Below are 20,333 nucleotides of genomic sequence, written 5' to 3' on the forward strand. Positions count from 1 at the left end.
TAGATAACTAAAATTCATATATCTTAAAATACGGTAGCAATACAAGTATTATCTATAAATAAATGCAAATTACTAGTTTCGTTCATCCTTTTAACATGCAAAATGGAGTGTTTGCTATTCAACATAGCTATGTTGTGGTTCCGTAGTTAAGGAGCGTCAGCTAATCAGAAAGCTCAATCGAAGTAGAATAATTAACTTATTGTTACATCATGAACTATTTAAAAAATACATTATAAATTAATATCTTCAAAATATATGAATAAAATGTAGTAACTAAACGTTGATGTACAGTGATAGACAGTGTAAAGCTCTGTCTACACTATAAAACTTTAAGCGACAAAAAAAGTGTGATGTGCCCATTAATATGGTAGTGATATGTCCGAATGTGGTAGTGATATGACATTACCATGTCCATATACATATATACCAGCCACTGATACTGATACTGATACCCAACCTTTTATATATATAAACACATCAGGCAAAGAACATTAATTCTAAACCGCCCGGTGATATACTGAAATTTAATTAATTAATTTCAAATAAAGATGAAGAAACAAAAACAAATATGGTGATGGTAGTGGTAGCGAGTGAAGTGAACCAACAAAAAATAACGTGACTTTTTTAAAATTAAAAATATTCTGCTATTCCGAAGAGGTATCAACGCTGTTTGACATGTGTTGCATTTTGAATTTCTTCCATGCTGATTTAACCTACGAAACAACAAATTTAAATGCTATCATTAGCATAAAATATTGGTTCATATTAGACACTTTCACGTCACATGACGTAAACAACAACGGAGCTATTTGGACTTGGTGGTGACTTCGTTCCATAGTTGCTAACCTGTGAAAACAGTCTAATGTAAACCATTGTTCTGGTGTGTATAAAATGTTTCAGAAATATTCTCACCCGAGAATTACTTGCGTATTTTTTCGCATGTATTCTCGATGTAGGGCCCAGTATACATTACACATTACGTTAGAGTATAGGGCAAACATCTGACCAATTAGTAATATTCTAATTATCCAGAGTGTTGTTTCAAAATAGAAGATGCGTGAATAGTCTAGTCAAGGCCTACACAAAACGTTAAGCTTTCTCACCTCTTTGCTAAGAAAACACTGAGTGAGCCAGATGAAAAAACCTTGAAAGGACGAAGAAAAAACAAACAGGTATTGTAAAATGATGCTGTTGCTAAAAAGTTGAAAAATACCGAAGATCCAGGTTAACCCAACTGCTGGCGTCAGAAGAAGAATCCTGTACAACAGTGTTCTAAAATTAAACGAAAATAATAATAGGATAAGAAACTTAGCATCACTACCGTACATTCTCTTCAAAAAAATGCATTTAATGCGTCACAGCCCAAAGCTGTGTCTACACTATCACACTTTTATGAGAAAAAACAATTTGATTTTCCCGTAAATGGAAAAGATGACGTCATATCATTACCTTATTTTGGCACATCACATTATTTTTGTCAAACTAGTTTGATAGTGTAAACAGAGCTTAAGTCTAAAAAATAACCAAACGCATTGCCACCGTCATTTTACAGATTTAACTGAAAATAACTATTCATCATATAAAAACATTATTTAAACTAATAGAACGTTCATAGAAATGCTATTTTACATGTAAAGTTGAAAGATAGTATGAAATAAATTAGTGTTCTACGAAGGAGAGAGAAAAAAATGACAGAGACAGATCAACGGTTTCCGGACAAACTTATTGGAGTTGAAATACGAGCCAAAGAAACAATCACATTTATCTACAGTTTGCTCACTCACTTCGCAACCATTCCTAGATTTTCATAGTTCTATTTAAAAAGAGTGGCAATTAGACGTAATTTACCTTATCTGCTGCAGTTTAGTTCTATCATCATCGTTCTGAATATTTTGTGACTTAGTGTACGCAACATACCCTACAACACTCAGTTGAACGGTTACAATCTAGAAGCCGAATGAACAGAAGTTAATAATGTCCAATATCAAATAATTAGAGGACGACATTCTGTTGCCTTTATCCGAATGAACACTAAACCAATGTACAGAAAAATCAATTACCGTATTTATAAACGTAAAGATGCGGAAATCTTTGATAATGACCAAAAGATTCGGAATTTTCTACTTGATAATCATACTGTTATACTTTTGGAACCTGCATGGAATGGTTGTTTGTTGTTATTGTTTTTTATGGTTTAGATTCGATTGGAATTTACTTTACTATTACTGATTGTTATCATTTGCATTACGTAATGTTAGCTCTATACATTCTTCTGTTAGGAATCAAAAAAGGAACATTAAAAATTACCAATATTGTGAAAATAACTGGACCGATAAATGACCACGTCACGCCATTGACAGTATTCAGCCAGCAACTTGAAAAAAAAAATAATTGAAATTAATTAAAACTCTCAAAATTAAACAGAATGTCTTGTTTTCCATCTTGAATTATTGTAAAAACACCCTAATAGAAGAGAAGATAGGCTTAACTAGTGTTTGATACCTTTCAGATGCGTAGTGCTTGCCGCCAATAGAAACGGTAATTATAACCAACAGCAGAGGAAATGCCCATCCGAATATTCTGAAAAATACAAATCTTCTTTCTGGATCCCAAAACGCATGTTGAATGCACATGTACATATCTGTAGACAAAATTGCCATCCACGAAAACGCCACCAACAGAGAGTAATGCAGACAAGCTGCGATGAGAGAACAGACGACCTGCGATAAACAATCAATATTTCTTAATAGTTAAATAGTTTCTATCATTTTAACCAGCTCATAATAAATCTAACATATTTATTTAGATTTTTAAAAAAATGTTAATTAGATGTAAATACTTTGTATTAATGCTTATTCAGAAAACTAAAACACTAAATGAATGCTAATGTTTACTAATGGTATGATAATAAAGGTTAAAATTATGATATCAATGTGGGAAAAACAGAAAATAATGAAAAAAAAGTAGAAAATGTTTAGAAAATTTGTAAGGAAACATTGACTGAATAACGGTGATGGTGAACCACAACAGAAAAATAAATAAATCTAACATATTAGTTCTGCCTTATCTATGATCGATGTAATAAAAACACTGTTCATATCTGAGATGGATGTCACTCACCTCTTCAAATAATTTCTTCCACTTCATATACACATATTATAATCAAAATCGTAGAAGGAAGCAGACATTACAAACAAATAGCAAAGGTGAGCAGTATGCTACAGTGTAGCAAGGACACGTTAATTATATCAACTAAATTTACCTTGTTGGTTATGTTAAATGACAGAAAAGAAAAACAAAAGTTTGTACACAGCAAGGAGATAACCAAATGCCTCAACATTCTATACCGTCTGGATTTCCTAAGGTCACTAAAAAAAATAATTATTACGTTTTAAGTAAATTTTAAAGCTGTCAAAAATGTTTCGTTTACGTCTTTCTTTACGGCTTTCATCAACTTATTTTTACGTTCTATTTTTAATATTTCTATTGAAACAAGTTTTTTTTTTCAAACCTGAGAAAACATATGATACACATGGTGAATATAAGAAACCCATTGGATATTGTCAACCCTGCATACGATAGTACTTCCATTCCAACGGCAGCATCTTCGTCTGTATTTGAAGTATCCTGAAATGATAACATTATTTATACAATGCATGCATTTTACAAAGTGGATACTTTTCGATTGCCGGTGTGATCAAGCACTGTGTTGAATCTTGTATAATGCTGTCGGTTTGCGCCGAAATTGATCAGTTGATAAAATGGCAAACTCTACAACCGATCAGAACGATACAAAATGTATCAATCACTCCTTCGGAATTGCTTAGTTGTAATCGGTATGGGGGCACCAACCTGGCAGACATAACAATCATGGTAAATAACGAACGAAGTCATACCTCTTTAGTTTGCATAAGAATCGCAAACGTTGTCAGGTGGTTACATTGACATTCTATTGGTTTAGTCTGAAAATCTTCTGATGTAGTTTCACAACCTTCTTTCGACCACGTGCTTAAACAAACAAGCAATACTTTTACTACATTATTTAACATTTGAAGTAACAATATTATTATTTATTATTATTATTATTATTATTACTCCTAAACTCACTAATTATATTGTTGTTTCTGATTTGGTGTGACGCACAACACTTACATAGGGCTAACGGCTTCATCAATAAACGAACAGATTGGTTCCATATTTGTAAGTTCTGTTTCTTCACTTATCTAAACAAAAACAATATTATTGATCAGCCACAGAGGATTTTCGTTGGTGCGTCAAACCAAGACAATAACATGACAATGAGTTCGCCTCGCCAATATAGGAACTCCTAACAGTCCTTTGATCTTATGTCTGGCTGCGACAATTACCAACAGTACATACTGTACATGTTAAAGGGCGTGGAACTGATCATGTCGCAGCCATAGATAAACTCTTTGATCTCCGGAGCATCATGTTATTAGATTGCCTTGGTCTAACTAATTAGGCCTATTTTCTATCATTGCACATAGTATTGTTTAATTTACAATGATATTCTGATATTAACATATATAATATTGAAAAAATTGATATACATAAATTGTTCGTAGGCCTATTTACCTTTAGTGTGGGAAAAACAAGTTTCACATTTGCATTTCTTGTATCATTTCGTCCATTAACATAAATTGTTACAGATACAAGATCACTCACAACTTCAGAATTGGTAAGATCACTACTAAATCTGAAAAAACAAATAATTGTAAAATACAGATATCGATTGTCAAATGACTGATAACAGGGATGATAGTGCGCACGTATGTAAATAGATTGTTTTTTAAGATGTTAATTTGTTTTAATAAATGGAGATATTAAAATGTAGTACCGCATATTTTTTACACCATGCTTGCGCTAAATTGAATACAAAGTATAAAGCTACGTTTCTTCTGATGGGGTGGGGGAGGGGAATGTGTTTATTTTGAAGAAAAAAAATGGAAATAACGGTAGATGTTACCATGAACTACTTCTTCTCTTTCACCAGTGACTATTTGGAATTATGAATAATTGGGTTGATTCTTATGTCGCCCTATATCACCAATGTATTGCAGAATCACCACTGTATTGCAGAATCACCACTGTATTGCAGAATCACCACTGTATTGCAGAATCATCACTGTATTTCAGAATTACCACTGTATTGCAGAATCACCACTGTATTGCAGAATCATCACTGTATTGCAGAATCACCACTGTATTGCAGAATCACCACTGTGTTGCAGAATCACCACTGTATTGCAGAATCACCACTGTATTGCAGAATCACCACTGTATTGCAGAGTCACCACTGTATTGCAGAATCATCACTGTGTTGCAGAATCACCACTGTGTTGCAGAATCACCACTGTGTTGCAGAATCACCACTGTGTTGCAGAATCATCACTGTGTTGCAGAATCACCACTGTGTTGCAGAATCATCACTGTATTGCAGAATCATCACTGTATCGCAAAATCATCACTGTATCGCAAAATCATCACTGTATCGCAGAATCACCACTGTATTGCAGAATCATCACTGTATTGCAGAATCATCACTGTATTGCAGAATCATCACTGTGTTGCAGAATCACCACTGTATTGCAGAATCATCACTGTATTGCAAAATCATCACTGTATTGCAGAATCATCACTGTATTGCAGAATCATCACTGTATTGCAGAATCACCACTGTGTTGCAGAATCATCACTGTATTGCAGAATCACCACTGTATTGCAGAATCACCACTGTGTTGCAGAATCACCACTGTATTGCAGAATCATCACTGTATTGCAGAATCATCACTGTATCGCAAAATCATCACTGTATCGCAGAATCACCACTGTATTGCAGAATCACCACTGTATTGCAGAATCATCACTGTATTGCAGAATCACCACTGTGTTGCAGAATCACCACTGTATTGCAGAATCATCACTGTATTGCAGAATCATCACTGTATCGCAAAATCATCACTGTATTGCAGAATTACCACTTTATTGCAGAATCATCACTGTATTGCAGAATCATCACTGTATCGCAGAATCATCACTGTATCGCAGAATCATCACTGTGTTGCAGAATCATTGCCTACGATACTTGACGTATAATGCCACGTGGGGATACCGTACAGAGAATCGGGTGAATACTTACGGTATTGACAAATTTACATATAGCAACTTGGCTGCAATTATTCCAATTGTTTCTAAGTAAACAAAAAAAATAAATCCTGTATAAACTGTTAACAACCTAGGTTGTTCTCTGGGTGAAGGACCAGGTTCTAATATTAGGGAAACAATTGGCCCACTATATTAAAACTCCAGTTTGGTTATTATATATTACATTAGGTTCGTTAGTTACTGAATTTAAAAATCGGCGATATAGGAACAATACAAACTAACTTACCATTCGTATCTTTTTCCGATTCGATTTCAAATGCAATTGCATTTTCTTCTCTTGTTATAGGAGTCAAATCAATCGTTGGACTTGATGACTTAATGAGTATACCCTCTAATGTATAAACATGTTTAAAGTCAACATAATAATGTATAAGCGTATTTAGGATTTTTTTTTAAACAACAAACTTGAGATGTTACCTCATCAATTTTCCCTGCTCATACAGGAGTATGATGATTTGTTTGGATCTATAATAGCTCATTTTTTAAATGTAAAATATACAATTAAAACAAACATTGTCGAACTGTACACCATATGTTCGATAGTCTCGAATACTATTCTTAAGCTCTTTAACTCAAACTTTATGTGACAAAAATGATGTGCCTATAATGGTGTATCCCCATACTCCGGTTTGGGTGCTAGCTTGGTGTTTTTGATTTTTTGTTCTCTTCCTTTTAGTTTCCCCTCTTTCTCTTTATTGTCGAGCGCATAGAGACATCGTTTATTTACGCTATATAAATATATTATGATTATTATTATAATGGACATGATGACGTCATATCACTACCATATTTGAGCACATCACACTTTTTTGTCAAACTAGTTTGATAGTGTAGACAGAGCTTTAAAAACGTAAAATGAAATTACCTGCTTTGTCATCCAACGTGAAATATTCATATTCTCCGTCTGCCAGTAGAACCAATTCAGAATATTGCTCTCCAGTGATGTTCTCAACTAGGTCAATGACATCATTAGAAACACCGGTATCTGGTTCTTTAACGAAAAAAAAATTTAGAAATTGGTACATATCCCTTTACAATTTGACAGCAAAATCTAAAAAACTTTTAAAACATACAAGTTAATTTTTAAGACGACAATCAGACAGTCATGGGATTACTAGAAAATCTTGTTATTCATCCATACGTTGTGCAAACAGAACGTACCTTGTGAACGATCAGTAGAACATCTGACACTAGCAATTTCGGAGACCTCACAATTCCCAGGGTTGCCCACTCCATCATGAATACAATCACTAAGTGCAGCCTCTGAACCTAAGCATTTAAATTTCTTAATTATTGGAACTGCTTCTCCGTGATACGAGCCTGTGTAGACTTCTACGGCAGACGCGTAACCTAGTTGTCGACAAGCAACGGTCCCATCATCAATGTCCCATGCGTTATCACACACCGCTCCCCATGCTCCGTTCCCGTCTGATATCTCCACTCGACCTTCGTTGGGAGATGATCCATTCACTAGACGAATATCTAAATTTTAATTTCTTTTGTTAATCTACAAGAACCTTTAACTTTCAATTCAATTTTCTTTGCGAATCAATCGGATATAACACATAGAAAAATCCCTTAAATACAACTTGGGCTGTAATTTCGATTAAAGTACAGTGTTTGTCAGTAGCCTTTATTACCCACCCACCCGTCGTAGACGAGTACTTTACTGTTTAGTATTCAGTTTATATAGCCTACCTAGTGTCGTATTCATGCAAATTACTGAAACATGTCGAAGACGCGGTGTGTAACAATCATCAGATACATTTTCAAATCTCCCAACACCGTTGGTACATTCCCTCAGAGCATTCTCATAGCCACTACAATCGACGTCATCTGTAACCATTCTGATACCACTATCTGTATCCAAAGAGTTGTATCTGTCTTGGTCGAAACAACATCGATAATTTAACATACGACATACGACCGTACATTCCTCAAAGTCCCATCCATGTGAACAGATTCTACCGTATGAACCATTAAAGAACAGCTCAACAAAGCCTTCGTGAGGTCCACTTCCGCCCACAAGAATGATTTCTATATAAGAAGAGTAAACAAAAAACCAAATTAATAATAATACCACTTATTGATCAGAAATTGGATAGGACTGATGACGGTGATTCTCTCTTAAGCCTGGTTCTCAATGGAGACGCAACGCAAGAACGTACACGCAACGCGAATTGACCAATGACAAGCCACTTTCCGAATAAGCCATCGTTTTTGATTGGTCAAATCACTTACGTTGCGTTACGTCTATGCGTTGTGTCGCTAGTGGGAACCAAGCTTTACGTTGCGTTACGGCCATGCATTGCGTCGCTAGTGTGAACCAAGCTTTAAGCTTTGTAACTTTTATGCGTATTACTAATATCGAATTTGATTTTGTCCGCCGACATACGTGTGTGCGAGTAGAATTTTTAACATTTAAACGGTATATACACGACAACGGTGATCTATGTTGATATAAGTGAAGCAATGTTTTATTGTATAATAAGTGCCATATTTATTTAAGCAATAAGTAAAAAACTAATAAAACAACTGTAAACATAATGAAATTACCTTCTGGCTCGGCGCTTACTGACGTGAATCCAATTATGTATGCTGTACAAACAACAATAAAAATAGTAACGCAGGACCCGTTCGGGCATAGCTATTTACCCGGGTAAGTTGATTTCATGGACATAGTTATCGCTGACATTAGTAGTGGTGGAACCAAACTTATTCGGGTAGATAGCTAAGACTTAACGGGCCCATAGACTATTTCTCCTTAATTTTCTTTTTTAGTAAATGTTCAACAAAACCTATAATTAATATTAAATAACTCTTCTCTGATAACGACTCTAAAGTTTCTCTTTCCGTTACATTTATCTATAATAACTAAGCCTCAACGGGCCTACACTATGTTTCTCCCTAAATTGCTTTCTTGTTTGTCATAAAAATCTATAATTAATATTCAATAACTCTTCGCCTGATAAATACGGAATTCAAAGATTTAAAAATGTTACTGATGAAGTTTATCAAATTGTAATGACATTTGGAATGTGATAATGATTTTATGTAATGACATGAAAGATAATATGAATGTGAATAAAAGTGGAGAGAAAACAACTCTTCGCCTGATAAGAATGTTATATTAGAGTTTCTCTTTGAGTTACACATTTTCATCAAACACTAGAACTTCAAAATAATTATTTATTTGATTGTTTTACCTGAATTAAACGTTGTAAAGACCAAAATTGTCTTGAACCAAATCACAAGACAATACATACTATAAAAGAAAACAACACCACAAAATTTTAATCAGACAAAACGGTTAAATTCAACCAAAAACCTATTGACTTTCAGTCAATTTGACTATTTTTTTGCTTTCAATTATAGGTTTTTTCAGGTAAATATTTTTTTCTTTCGATTTGATTTTTTTTGTCAAAGTGAATAACCATTGTGACATTAAAATGGCATAATTCAACAAAAACATTTAAAACAAATATTTTTTCAGGGAACAAATACTTTAAAATTCAGATCATAATCAAATTTAAACTGGCTGTTCTTATCAATAGCCATAGAGGGGGAGATTAAAGCGTGGTTCCCACTAGAACGCAACGCAACGTAACGCAGCGACGTATCGACGCAAAGTGATGTATTGCGTAATCGCAAGTGGGAACCGACGACGCAACAGTGCTGTAAAAATCGCAGGTTTGATTTCACGCAGGCGGGGGCAAACACAATGATTGGAAGGGCATTTTCTTACGTTGCGTAGATTGCGTTACGTTGCGTAGATTGCGTTACGTTGCGTCGCTAATGGGAATCAAGCTTAAGAAATATGCCTGCGAAGGGTACCAACGTTATTCTGCACTGAAAGAGAACTGAAACACAATGCATCCAGCAAATAAAAGTTAAAATACCTTGATAATATGTCGACTTCTGAATTAACCAGATCGTCACCTCACGCACTCTCTAACAACTGGAGTGAATTTTTTTTTACAATCTATACCGTAACCCACCGTCAATTTCTTAATGAAATTATAAAAAATGTATTGTATTTCACTCAAAATAACCATGAACAAGAATTACTTAATAGTCAAACTCACTCTAAGATATTGTTCTATCTATATTTTTTTATTATACCTAATACAGTTTCTTGAACCCAATGCAATCATTGCATTATTAAGGAGAATATTTAATAATGATATTGCAATATCTATTCCTTATGAGATTAATCACATTTTTTAATTTCTTTTCAAAATTAAAGATTATAATTAAAATACTCGATTTAGATACAATGTAGTTTCCCACTAGAGACGAAACACAATGACGTAACTCAACGAGTTGACCAATCACAAGCGATGGATTATTCGAACTGCTTTTCATTGGTCAATTCGCTTTCAATTCTACGTCCTTGCGTTGCGTCTCTAGTGGAAACCATGCTTAAATTGTTATACGTTTAATTGAGTATTGTATTGATGTACACTTGTGTGCCACATTCATTTAATTCATATATTTGATATTTCTTAAATAATTTATATAATCTATTTTTTACTTGTTTTTTTTTTTTAGTTTTAAACATGTTAAACTTATGTGTTAGAGAAAAGATATTAGTTAAATTGTTGTTTTTTTGGAGTTTCTAATTGTGTTAACCAAGTTGATAGCACTTTCTCATTTTTTAAAAAATGCTATGGCAAAAATAATGCCAGTTAGAAATGCAGTTATGTTTCGCACACATTCTTTTCTAAATCGAAAACATGCAATATACAATCGATTTCGTATTATCTAACAACTACAACTAATACTATAACTATCAACTTATTGATCATTATTCACAAGATTTAAGTATCCAATCGGATTAGTGGTGAAAATGAAGAATCCACGTCACCCCATCGTCATATTAATACATCTAATTATTTTGGGTTGGCTTTTATTATTTATCTAATATGACCGCCATACGCTATTATTACAAATTATAACATCAGTCTAGTAAGATTAGGCACCAAAACTAGATTTGTAAAATGGTCCAAACGACTGTTTTATATTCCAAATCGGACGCCATTTTAAAGTCCAAGATGACAACCAACATCGGTTCGTAAAAATCTTCCTATTTATCACAAAAAGACGCGTTTCTATATGATCTCAGCTACAAGGAAAGGCTTCGCCTTTCTAACACATTTCAATTAATATTCTGCTATTCCGAAGAGGTATCAACGTTGTTTGACATGTGTTGCATTTTGAATTTTTTCCATGCTGATTTAACCTAAAAAGTATACAAATATAAATGCTATAATTAGCATAAATATTGGTAAATAACTAGAAGTATTGGACGTGGCGATGATCGGTACCTAACAGTATTTCTATGCATTAGTGTGTCTACCTCAGTGCCTTCAATTCACATGCTAATCAAAGTTTTTCTTATGTGAACCAGCACAAAGTATAGAAAAGAAACATGTTAGTTTTATACTAAAATATTCTAATTATTCCGGTTGATTTTTCAAAATACGAGACGCGTGAATAGTTAGTTATGTGTTAGCTTTAACTTTTCTCACCTCTTTGCTAAGAAAACACTGTGTAAACCAGATGAAAAAGCCTTGAAATGACGACGAAAAAACAAACAGGTATTGCAACACGATGCTGTTGTTAAAAAGTTGAAAAATACCGAAGATCCAGGTTAACCCAACTGCTGGTGTCAGAAGAAGAATTCTATATAACAGCGTTCTAAAATTTAAATAAAATTATATAATGGGATTGTAACGTCCAGATATTCAAAATCTCTTAACTTGCAAATTGTCGCAGTTGCTATTCAGTGAAAAGTGAGACTCGTGTTCCTTGGTACAATAGCCATACTTGCAAGATACAGTCAACTCCCTCAACTGATTGAGACACTCCTAATTTAATCTAGAACTATTCATCAAAACAACTTAATTTATCTGAACAGACTGAGCGCAAATCATCGACGATGATGGCACTATGGGGTTTTTTTTCAGGCGGGGTTTTGAGAAATTTAATCGGATCACATTGTCTCTTACAGCGTGTATTTTTTCCATTTTATTTATATTATAAAAAGAGTGACCCTAAACAGAGTATATTGACAATCTAGGGGCCCTCTTGATGAGTTATGGTAAGTGTGTAACAGTGGCTGTGTGTATACTAGTACACCGGGGTAACCTCGAATAGACTATAGGTTCATATGAACACTGAACATACGGTTTATAGTCCTTATCCGAGAAGACTCGTTCTAACACCAGACTCATAGAGCGAGGCTTGAACCCTTGTCAATGTTAATATGGGAAGGCATTACGGTTTCACTTGGTCACTCACTTGCGTGCGTTCAATTTTTATTAAAATAGCCTTTTTTGGATTGCTTACTTTGAGAAAAGAGTATTGAGAATTCTTAACTATACCACTGTTTACTTACCTTATCTGCTGAAGTTTAGTTCTATCATCATCGTTCTGAATACTTTGTGATTTAGTGTACGCAACATACCCTACAACACTTAGTTGAACGGTTACAATCTAGAAGCCAAGTAAACTATAGTGTTAACGTAAAAATGTGGTTAGAATATAAAAATCTCTCTCCAATTTATAGACAGATATTTCTGGCCTCCGTGAACTTATATAGCTGTAACTGTAATGCAGATGAAACAAACATACCACACTCCAAGATAAAATAGACATATAATTTAATGCGGAAATGTATAAAAGTTATATAATTTATACTATACATTCAGTTAATTGCTATATATTTTCGTTATATAAATCAAATTCTTTCTGTTCAAAAATTATAATAAAATAATATTTACCAATATTGTGAAAATAACGGGACCTATGAATGTCCATGTCACTCCATTACTAGTGTTTAGCCAACAACTTAAAAAAAGGAAAAATAGTTTCATTACACCTTTTACTAAAAATAAACATATTTGTAAATGAATGTGTGGCCGATCGGTTAGTGGCTGGAACCGTAACCCATAGCCTTATGGCAAGGGTTCGAGGCTCACTCATCGCTCCATGGTTATGGTGGTACAACGAGTCTGTAAATAACCTAGTACATCTTTCGATACGAGTAGAGGGTTATGTACTGTACTAGCTCACACATCCTGTCGCGGACAGAAACACCGTTGATGGCAGCACCGAAATAGGTGAACCATATAGTTGAAAATCTAAGTCCACAACGCATTGAGACGACATGGTTTGTTAATAAATACATTAACATTAATTATGTAGGCCTAACATAGATTCTGTGGTACGTTACGTAAACCTGAAGCTCTATTTTGTAAATTAAAAACTCTGGTGATAAAAAGTCTTTTCTTATTTCGTGCGATCCCACCCAACATGATTCAAGATACATGAACAGGACAGCTTATCACCTCAATTTTAAAAATAATTTATTATAAAATTAAAATTTAATATACCAGGGTGTAGTGTTTAATACCTTTCAGATGCGTAGTGTTTGCCGCCAATAGAAACGGTAATTATAACCAACAGCAGAGGAAATGCCCATCCGAATATTCTGAAAAATACAAATCTTCTTTCTGGATCCCCAAACGCATGTTGAATGCACATGTACATATCTGTAGACAAAATTGCCATCCACGAAAACGCCACCAACAGGGAGTAATGCAGACAGGCTGCGATGATAGAACAGACGACCTGCGATAAACAATTAATATCTTTAAATCATTGATTTGCTTTTGTTTTTGTTATAGAAATGTACTTTGATATCAAGTTAGTTACTATTCATTTAACAAAATAAATATAGTATATTGGTTGTGTCTTAAAGAAAACTCATTTATGAGGTAGAGGCCTTACTCTGTTCATTCACAGCGACCCATATATGTCAACCATAATTTATTTACAAAGTGCAGAAAAATCGTACAAGGAGGTGGACATTACAAAAACAAAGTGAGTGGTACTGTATGTAATTTAATGAGTAAATTATAACGTTATATTATCGACAAATCAAGAACGAGTTTGCAAGAACAAATTTACCAAGAAAATATAGTTATTAACATTTTGCTAAGCAAATTAAACTCACCTTGTTTGTTATATTAAATGACAGAAAAGAAAAACAAAAGTTTGTACACAGCAATGAGATAACCAAATGCCTTAACATCCTATACCGTCTGGATTTCCTAAGGTCACTAAAAAAACCAAATTAAATTTAAAAGCTGTCAGAAATATCTGTTCCGATATTTCAAATCTGAAAATAATTTGTATAACATGTTAATATAACATTTTTCAAACCTGAGCAAGCATATGATACACATGGTGAATATAAGAAACCCATTTGATATTGTCAACCCTGCATACGATAGTACTTCCAGTCCAACGGCAGCGTCTTCATCTATATTTGAAGTATCCTGAAATGATATCAGAAATTTACGTTACATTTAAGTTTTAAGTTAAAATGCCACGCATACATTTTACAAAATGTGTAGTTTTTTATGCCCGACATCCTTACCGTAAAAACCAAGCATTGTGTTAAGTTGTCGGGTTGCACCAAGGTACACTACATGCGTTGATAAAAACATGCTTGTAAACTATCAGATTGATACAGAATTCGGATCAATCTATTATTATGATCGGCTTTTTTTTTCGACAGTGCGATCAACCAAAACTGAAACATGGAAGATTTACCCCACAGAAAACAGCATGAAAACAATCATGTTAAGAAGAACGAAGTCATACCTCTGACGTTTGCATAAGAATTGCAAACGTTGTCAGGTGGTTACATTGACAAGTTATTGGTGAAGTCAGAAAATCTTCTGATATAGTTGCGCAGCCTTCTTTAGACCATGTACTTAAACAAATTTGATAATTTTGATGCATTAGAAACTCGCAACAAAACATAAATATATAATAAATTACAATAATAAATTTCTATACTTGATATATTGTTTCGATTTGTCGGTGTGGAACTCTTACATAACATAAATGTCCCCTCCCCATCCAGACACAAAACAAACACTTACACAGGGTTTACGGTTTCATCAAGAAAGGAACAGATTGGTTCCATGTTTGTAAGTTCTGTATTTTCAGATATCTAAACAAAACAAAATATTGTATCAGTGTAGAATAAATACTAATGGTTTTATTCATCATTTTGTCATAATCATTATTATTTTCAAAACTAATTATATAATTTGTATCATTTAGTATACATAGGATTGTTTAATTTCTAGGCCCTATTTATTGTTATTCGATCAATTGTGTTAATTGATAAAATAAAGATTTTTATTTACCTTTATTGTGGGGAAAACAAGTTCCACATTTGCATTTTTTGTATCATTTCGTCCATTAACATAAACTGTTACAGATACAAGATCACTCACAACCTCCGAATTTGTAAGATCGCTACTAAATCTGAAGAAATGAAATAAGATGGTTTAATAATTAAAGCTTGAGTAAGTGTACTAAGTTGGACATAACAACACATACGTGTTAAATTTTTTCTGATGATTGCGTGTATAAACAGACAGTTCTGTTTTTTTTAAAGGGGTGTACATTTTGGAAATAATATTATGGGGAGATACAAGGATCGAGTGAATACTTACGGTATTGACACATTCACAGATATCAATTTGGCTGCGATTATTCCAATTGATTCTATTTAAGAAATGAACTAATTAGTGGACACAAATTATTAAAATCTTTTAAAATATAAAAATCTTTTAAATTCTGTAAATATAACAGCTTTCCTTGGGGGTAAAGGATCATTCTAACGACAGTAGGAACTTGTATGGACAATTATTTTATGCCTAACACTCCATGTTATCTAGACTTGCTCCAAGTTATTGTCTTTTTTATGTTAGTCCACCACCAGTCGGCTTTTCGCTTTTTGTCTGAAAATGCAAGAGCTGAAGTAGTGTACGTATGGAACGCCATATGTGCCAAACTATTTACCTTGTTACTAATATTAAGTCAGGACTCCGTCTAGAACCTAGACTACATATTATTGTATTTGCTGTACTACCTAGAGCATGTTGATTCCAATCAAATCGGTTTACTACGACGGTGTTGTAATCTAAGAAACAGTAACTTACCATTTGTGTGTGTGTCCGATTCGAGAGCAAATACGATTGCATTTGCTTCTCTTGTTATAGGAGTCAAATCAATCGTTGGGTTTGATGACTTAATGAGTACACCATCTAATGTATAAACATAATTAAACTTAGATAATCTAACAACAGGATGCTGAGATCAAAAGGATTATCGTTGGTTGCGACACGATCAGTTTCACTACCTTTAACATGCAGGCACCGCGCGCCGCGGAAATATGTACATAGCACATTGCTGTTGGTATTTGTCGCAGCCAGACATAAAATCAAAAGACTATTACGAGTTCTTATCTTGGCAAGGCAAGCTCAGTGTCGTGGTGTTAGATTGCCTTGATTACACTCATTATATGTAAGATACACGATACAAGTCAACTTTATTACATCAACATCAATACGCTTCCCATTGTCGTCAGCAATATAGGGCTACTAATTTGTGCCATTTATTCCAGTCGTGGGCCGCGTGTCTCTCGAGTGGGCCAGTGTAATTTAGTGCTGTTAGTCATTCCGGAGGCATATCAACTTTATTGTCAAAATAAAATTTTGAGATATGTTCTGTATCCGAGTTGAATCATTAAATAATACGGACATATCCGATATTTATTGTTTCAAAAGTTAGTAACAGTCTTTTGATCTTATGTCTGGCTGCGACAAATACCAACAGCAATATACCAGATACATTTTTATTCTTATATGTGAAACATATAACTGACAGAATATAGCATTTCGATAGTCTAGTATCGAATATCTTTGAAACGGACAATTAATTATTACCTGCTTTGTCATCCATCGTAAAATATTTCGATTCTCCGTCTGCTAGTTGATCCAATTCAGGATAGAGCACAGAAGTGATGCTATCAACCATGGAAATGACGTCATTTGAAATATCGGTATCTGGTCATTTAAGGGAAGTAAATGTTACAATATAGCTGGCAATCTCAATTTTTATACAGTTATACACGGGGTTGAATGGCACATAATTATAGAACACACCATTTTATATTCAACCACTTCGACAGAAAGCAATCTTATTTTACAAGACATTCATTTCTTTATTTATATACAGTACTATAAAAAGATTGTTTGTGTGCTGTCTTTACTGTATTAACAACTTCTTCTATGATATTATTTTATTATATGATATAATAATGAATTTAGTATATACATTATTGAATGAATAAAGATTGAATGAATAAAGATGGGAGAGACCCATAAAAGATAAAAAAAAAGACATTCATTCCTTATTGTCCCACTACAGTATTAAGCTCTGTCTACACTATCAAACTAGTTTCACAAAAAAGTGTGATGTGCCTAAATATGGTAGTGATATGCCCAAATATGGTAGTGATATGACATCATCATGTCCATATATGGGCACACCACATGTTGTTGTCACATAAAGTTTGATAGTGTAGACAGAGCTTTACAAAAGAACGTACCTTGTAGATCATCAGAACATCTGACACTGGCAGTTTCGGAGACCAAACAATTCCCAGGTCTGCCAATTCCATTATGAAGGCAATCACTAAGTGCTGCCTCGGAACCAACACATTTCATCGACTTAACTATTGGATTTCCTTCTCCGTGATACGAACCCGTGTAGACTTCAACGGCAGACGAGTAACCTAGCTGTCGACAAGCAACGGTCCCATCATCAATGTCCCATCCGTAATCACACACCGCTCCCCATGCTCCGTGTTTGTCTGATATCTCCACTCGACCTTCGTTGGGAGATGGTCCATTTACTAGTCGAATATCTAGAACAGTATAATAAACATTAGTAACATTTTCTTCAATTAAAAAAAAATTAAATTTTACCTCTTAACCGATTCACCACGATAAGCGCTTAAAGCGCTCATGAGGTTAAAAGTCAAGGTCATTGTAAACAAATTATCAAAAAAAAAAAAGTAAATTGAATTTACATGCGCAGTTTGCTGTGCATGAATCGTGACAACAAATTATACAAAATACTCACAACTTCTTTTTTAAAAATATGCTTCTAAATATATAAAAACAATTGTTGAAGTTAGTTTGAAAATAAAATTCGAAAATATAACCGTTTTTCGAAGCACGCTGTTCGAAACGCGACAGGCACGTTGAATGAATCTAGGCCTAAACATACAACGTAAAATCGTCTAAAATCCATCTTTATTTGTAATAATCACTATTTTGAAGCATATATACAATAAATGTATAATAAATAAAGATTATGTATCAGTTACAGTGTCTAAATCGTCATATTTCCATGTAAAAATGTGATTTTTCTACCGGAGAAAAGTCGTGACCATGTCCTCACGAGGGCCGCGCCATATTGTTTACCTTTGAATGTAATATGAACCCTGACATGTCAGATGCATTATGGGCATGAAATATTTGTTCAAACTCTGCGCAAAGGTCAGTTTATTGAAGCATAACTTTTGACAAACATTTTGATACCAAACTTGTTTTAATTTCATAAGTTTTCGACGCATTTTCGTCTAATTTTCTGCAAGCTACTCATCTAAAATAGCGGACTAAGCTCCCGAGGGATGCCGGTGCGCGTGAGAATCGCGAATTCCAAGTCGCTTTCGGGATGTTATTTTTAACATTCCCGGTGAACAAACAGCGGCGACGACGCTCTCGGGGCGGCTCCCGATAGGCCTAGGCCCCATATGGTCAACCTCGGATGAGTCGGTCTACTAATTTCTTTATAATTTCGAAACCGGTCATTCATAATGGTCAAGTTTGGTCTTATTTTGAAGAGAAGAAATAGGTTCTGATGAAGAGATGAGTTTTATTATGAAATATTTAATATTTTTTGTGCATTTGGTAGTCAAAGATAAATTACAAATTTTTAATAATTTTCCTAAAATATTTCTAAAATTTGCATAATCTGTACTCCGCAAAAATAAGTTGTAACACAAATTTGATAACATATTTGGAAATAAAATGTCCTTTCCATTATTTTTCTTTTTTAATTTTTTTAATGTCTGTGTTTAGAAAAAAAGTTAGGGTTAATTATGTGACATATGCTTTTTGGGTCCCCGGGGAGCAAAATAAACTTGGGGGTCAATGGGATAAAGCCTCGTAAATTAAAATGGAAGTCAACGTGGTTTCTGGTTAAATTGAACTTTATTTTGTCTTTTTTTTTCTAACAGAAAAACCCCCCATATATTTCTCAATTTACATTTACATTTATATACAGACAATTACATAAATATCTATGATAATTTAAATAATAGCTTCGTGGCTACATTTTTTTTTCTCCTCTTAAATTAATACAGTCTTTTACTGTATAATAAAACAGTTCTCATTAAATGTTAGGAAGGGGAAGTTAATTTAAAGCTCTGTCTACACTATTAAACTTTATGTGAAAAACAAATGTGATGTGCCCATACATGGACATGATGTCATAGAATAGTTGTAATATCCTTGTTGCTTGCGTTTTCAAACATATGCTCCATAACTAAAAAAAATGTATTGTAGATGGAGAAGTATCCTAGAGTTTGCGAATTTTCTTTTTCTGTTTGTAAGTTTGTTGATATGGATGAAATCTCCGAAATAAAAGAAATTGAAAATATCTCTACCATATTTGTGCATATCACTATCATATTTGTGTACATCACACTTTTTTGTCAAACTAGTTTGATAGTGTAGACAGAGCTTTAGATAATGATGTACTGTAATCAGTGAAGTTTATTTATATAAGTTTTAAGCTCTATCTACACTATCACATTTTATGTGACAAAAAGGTGTGATGTGCCCTAATATTGTAGTGATATGACGTCATCGTGTCCGTATAGATATTTGTTTGTCACATACATTTTATCCAGAGCTTTAGAGTACAGTATGCATACCTAGTGTCGTATTCCAACAACGAACTCCAGCAAGTTGCGTACGGTTATAGCAACTCTCAGATATAATTCCAAGTCCTCCTGCACCACCGCCATTTGTACATTCGCTCAATGCATTTTCATACCCGTTGCAGCCGACTTCATCTGTAACCATGGGACCACCTGTGCCGAATGTGGCGTATCTTTCGTAGTCGTAACAGCAACGATAATTCAAGTACCTACATGCGACTGAACAAGCCCTAAAGCTCCAACCAAATGAACAAATTCCTCCGCT

At 34.0% G+C, this 20,333-nt stretch overlaps 1 protein-coding gene across 2 annotated transcripts; it reads right to left on the reverse strand.

The window, feature by feature from the left end:
• Window positions 1-596: 596 nt before the first annotated feature.
• On the reverse strand, window positions 597-20,324 carry LOC144847341 (adhesion G protein-coupled receptor L4-like). 2 transcript variants are annotated; one of them, XM_078703638.1, is made up of 15 exons: window positions 20,063-20,324; window positions 17,666-17,983; window positions 17,001-17,120; window positions 16,215-16,319; window positions 15,726-15,777; window positions 15,414-15,534; window positions 15,144-15,214; window positions 14,860-14,971; window positions 14,416-14,531; window positions 14,207-14,312; window positions 13,604-13,821; window positions 12,972-13,038; window positions 12,587-12,684; window positions 11,718-11,886; window positions 597-713 (listed from the first exon to the last, which is right to left on the reverse strand). In XM_078703638.1, exons 1-15 carry the CDS (start codon window positions 20,211-20,213, stop codon window positions 645-647), a joined length of 1,893 nt encoding a protein of 630 aa, XP_078559764.1. In that variant the 5' UTR covers window positions 20,214-20,324; the 3' UTR covers window positions 597-644. The 2 variants fall into 2 exon arrangements, with proteins under 2 accessions (XP_078559764.1, XP_078559763.1); XM_078703637.1 differs by lacking the exon at window positions 597-713 and adding an exon at window positions 10,289-11,428.
• Between the last annotated feature and the right edge of the window lie 9 nt (window positions 20,325-20,333).

Source organism: Antedon bifida, chromosome 7, assembly GCF_963402885.1.
Source record: "Antedon bifida chromosome 7, ecAntBifi1.1, whole genome shotgun sequence".
NCBI classification, from domain to species: domain Eukaryota; kingdom Metazoa; phylum Echinodermata; class Crinoidea; order Comatulida; family Antedonidae; genus Antedon; species Antedon bifida.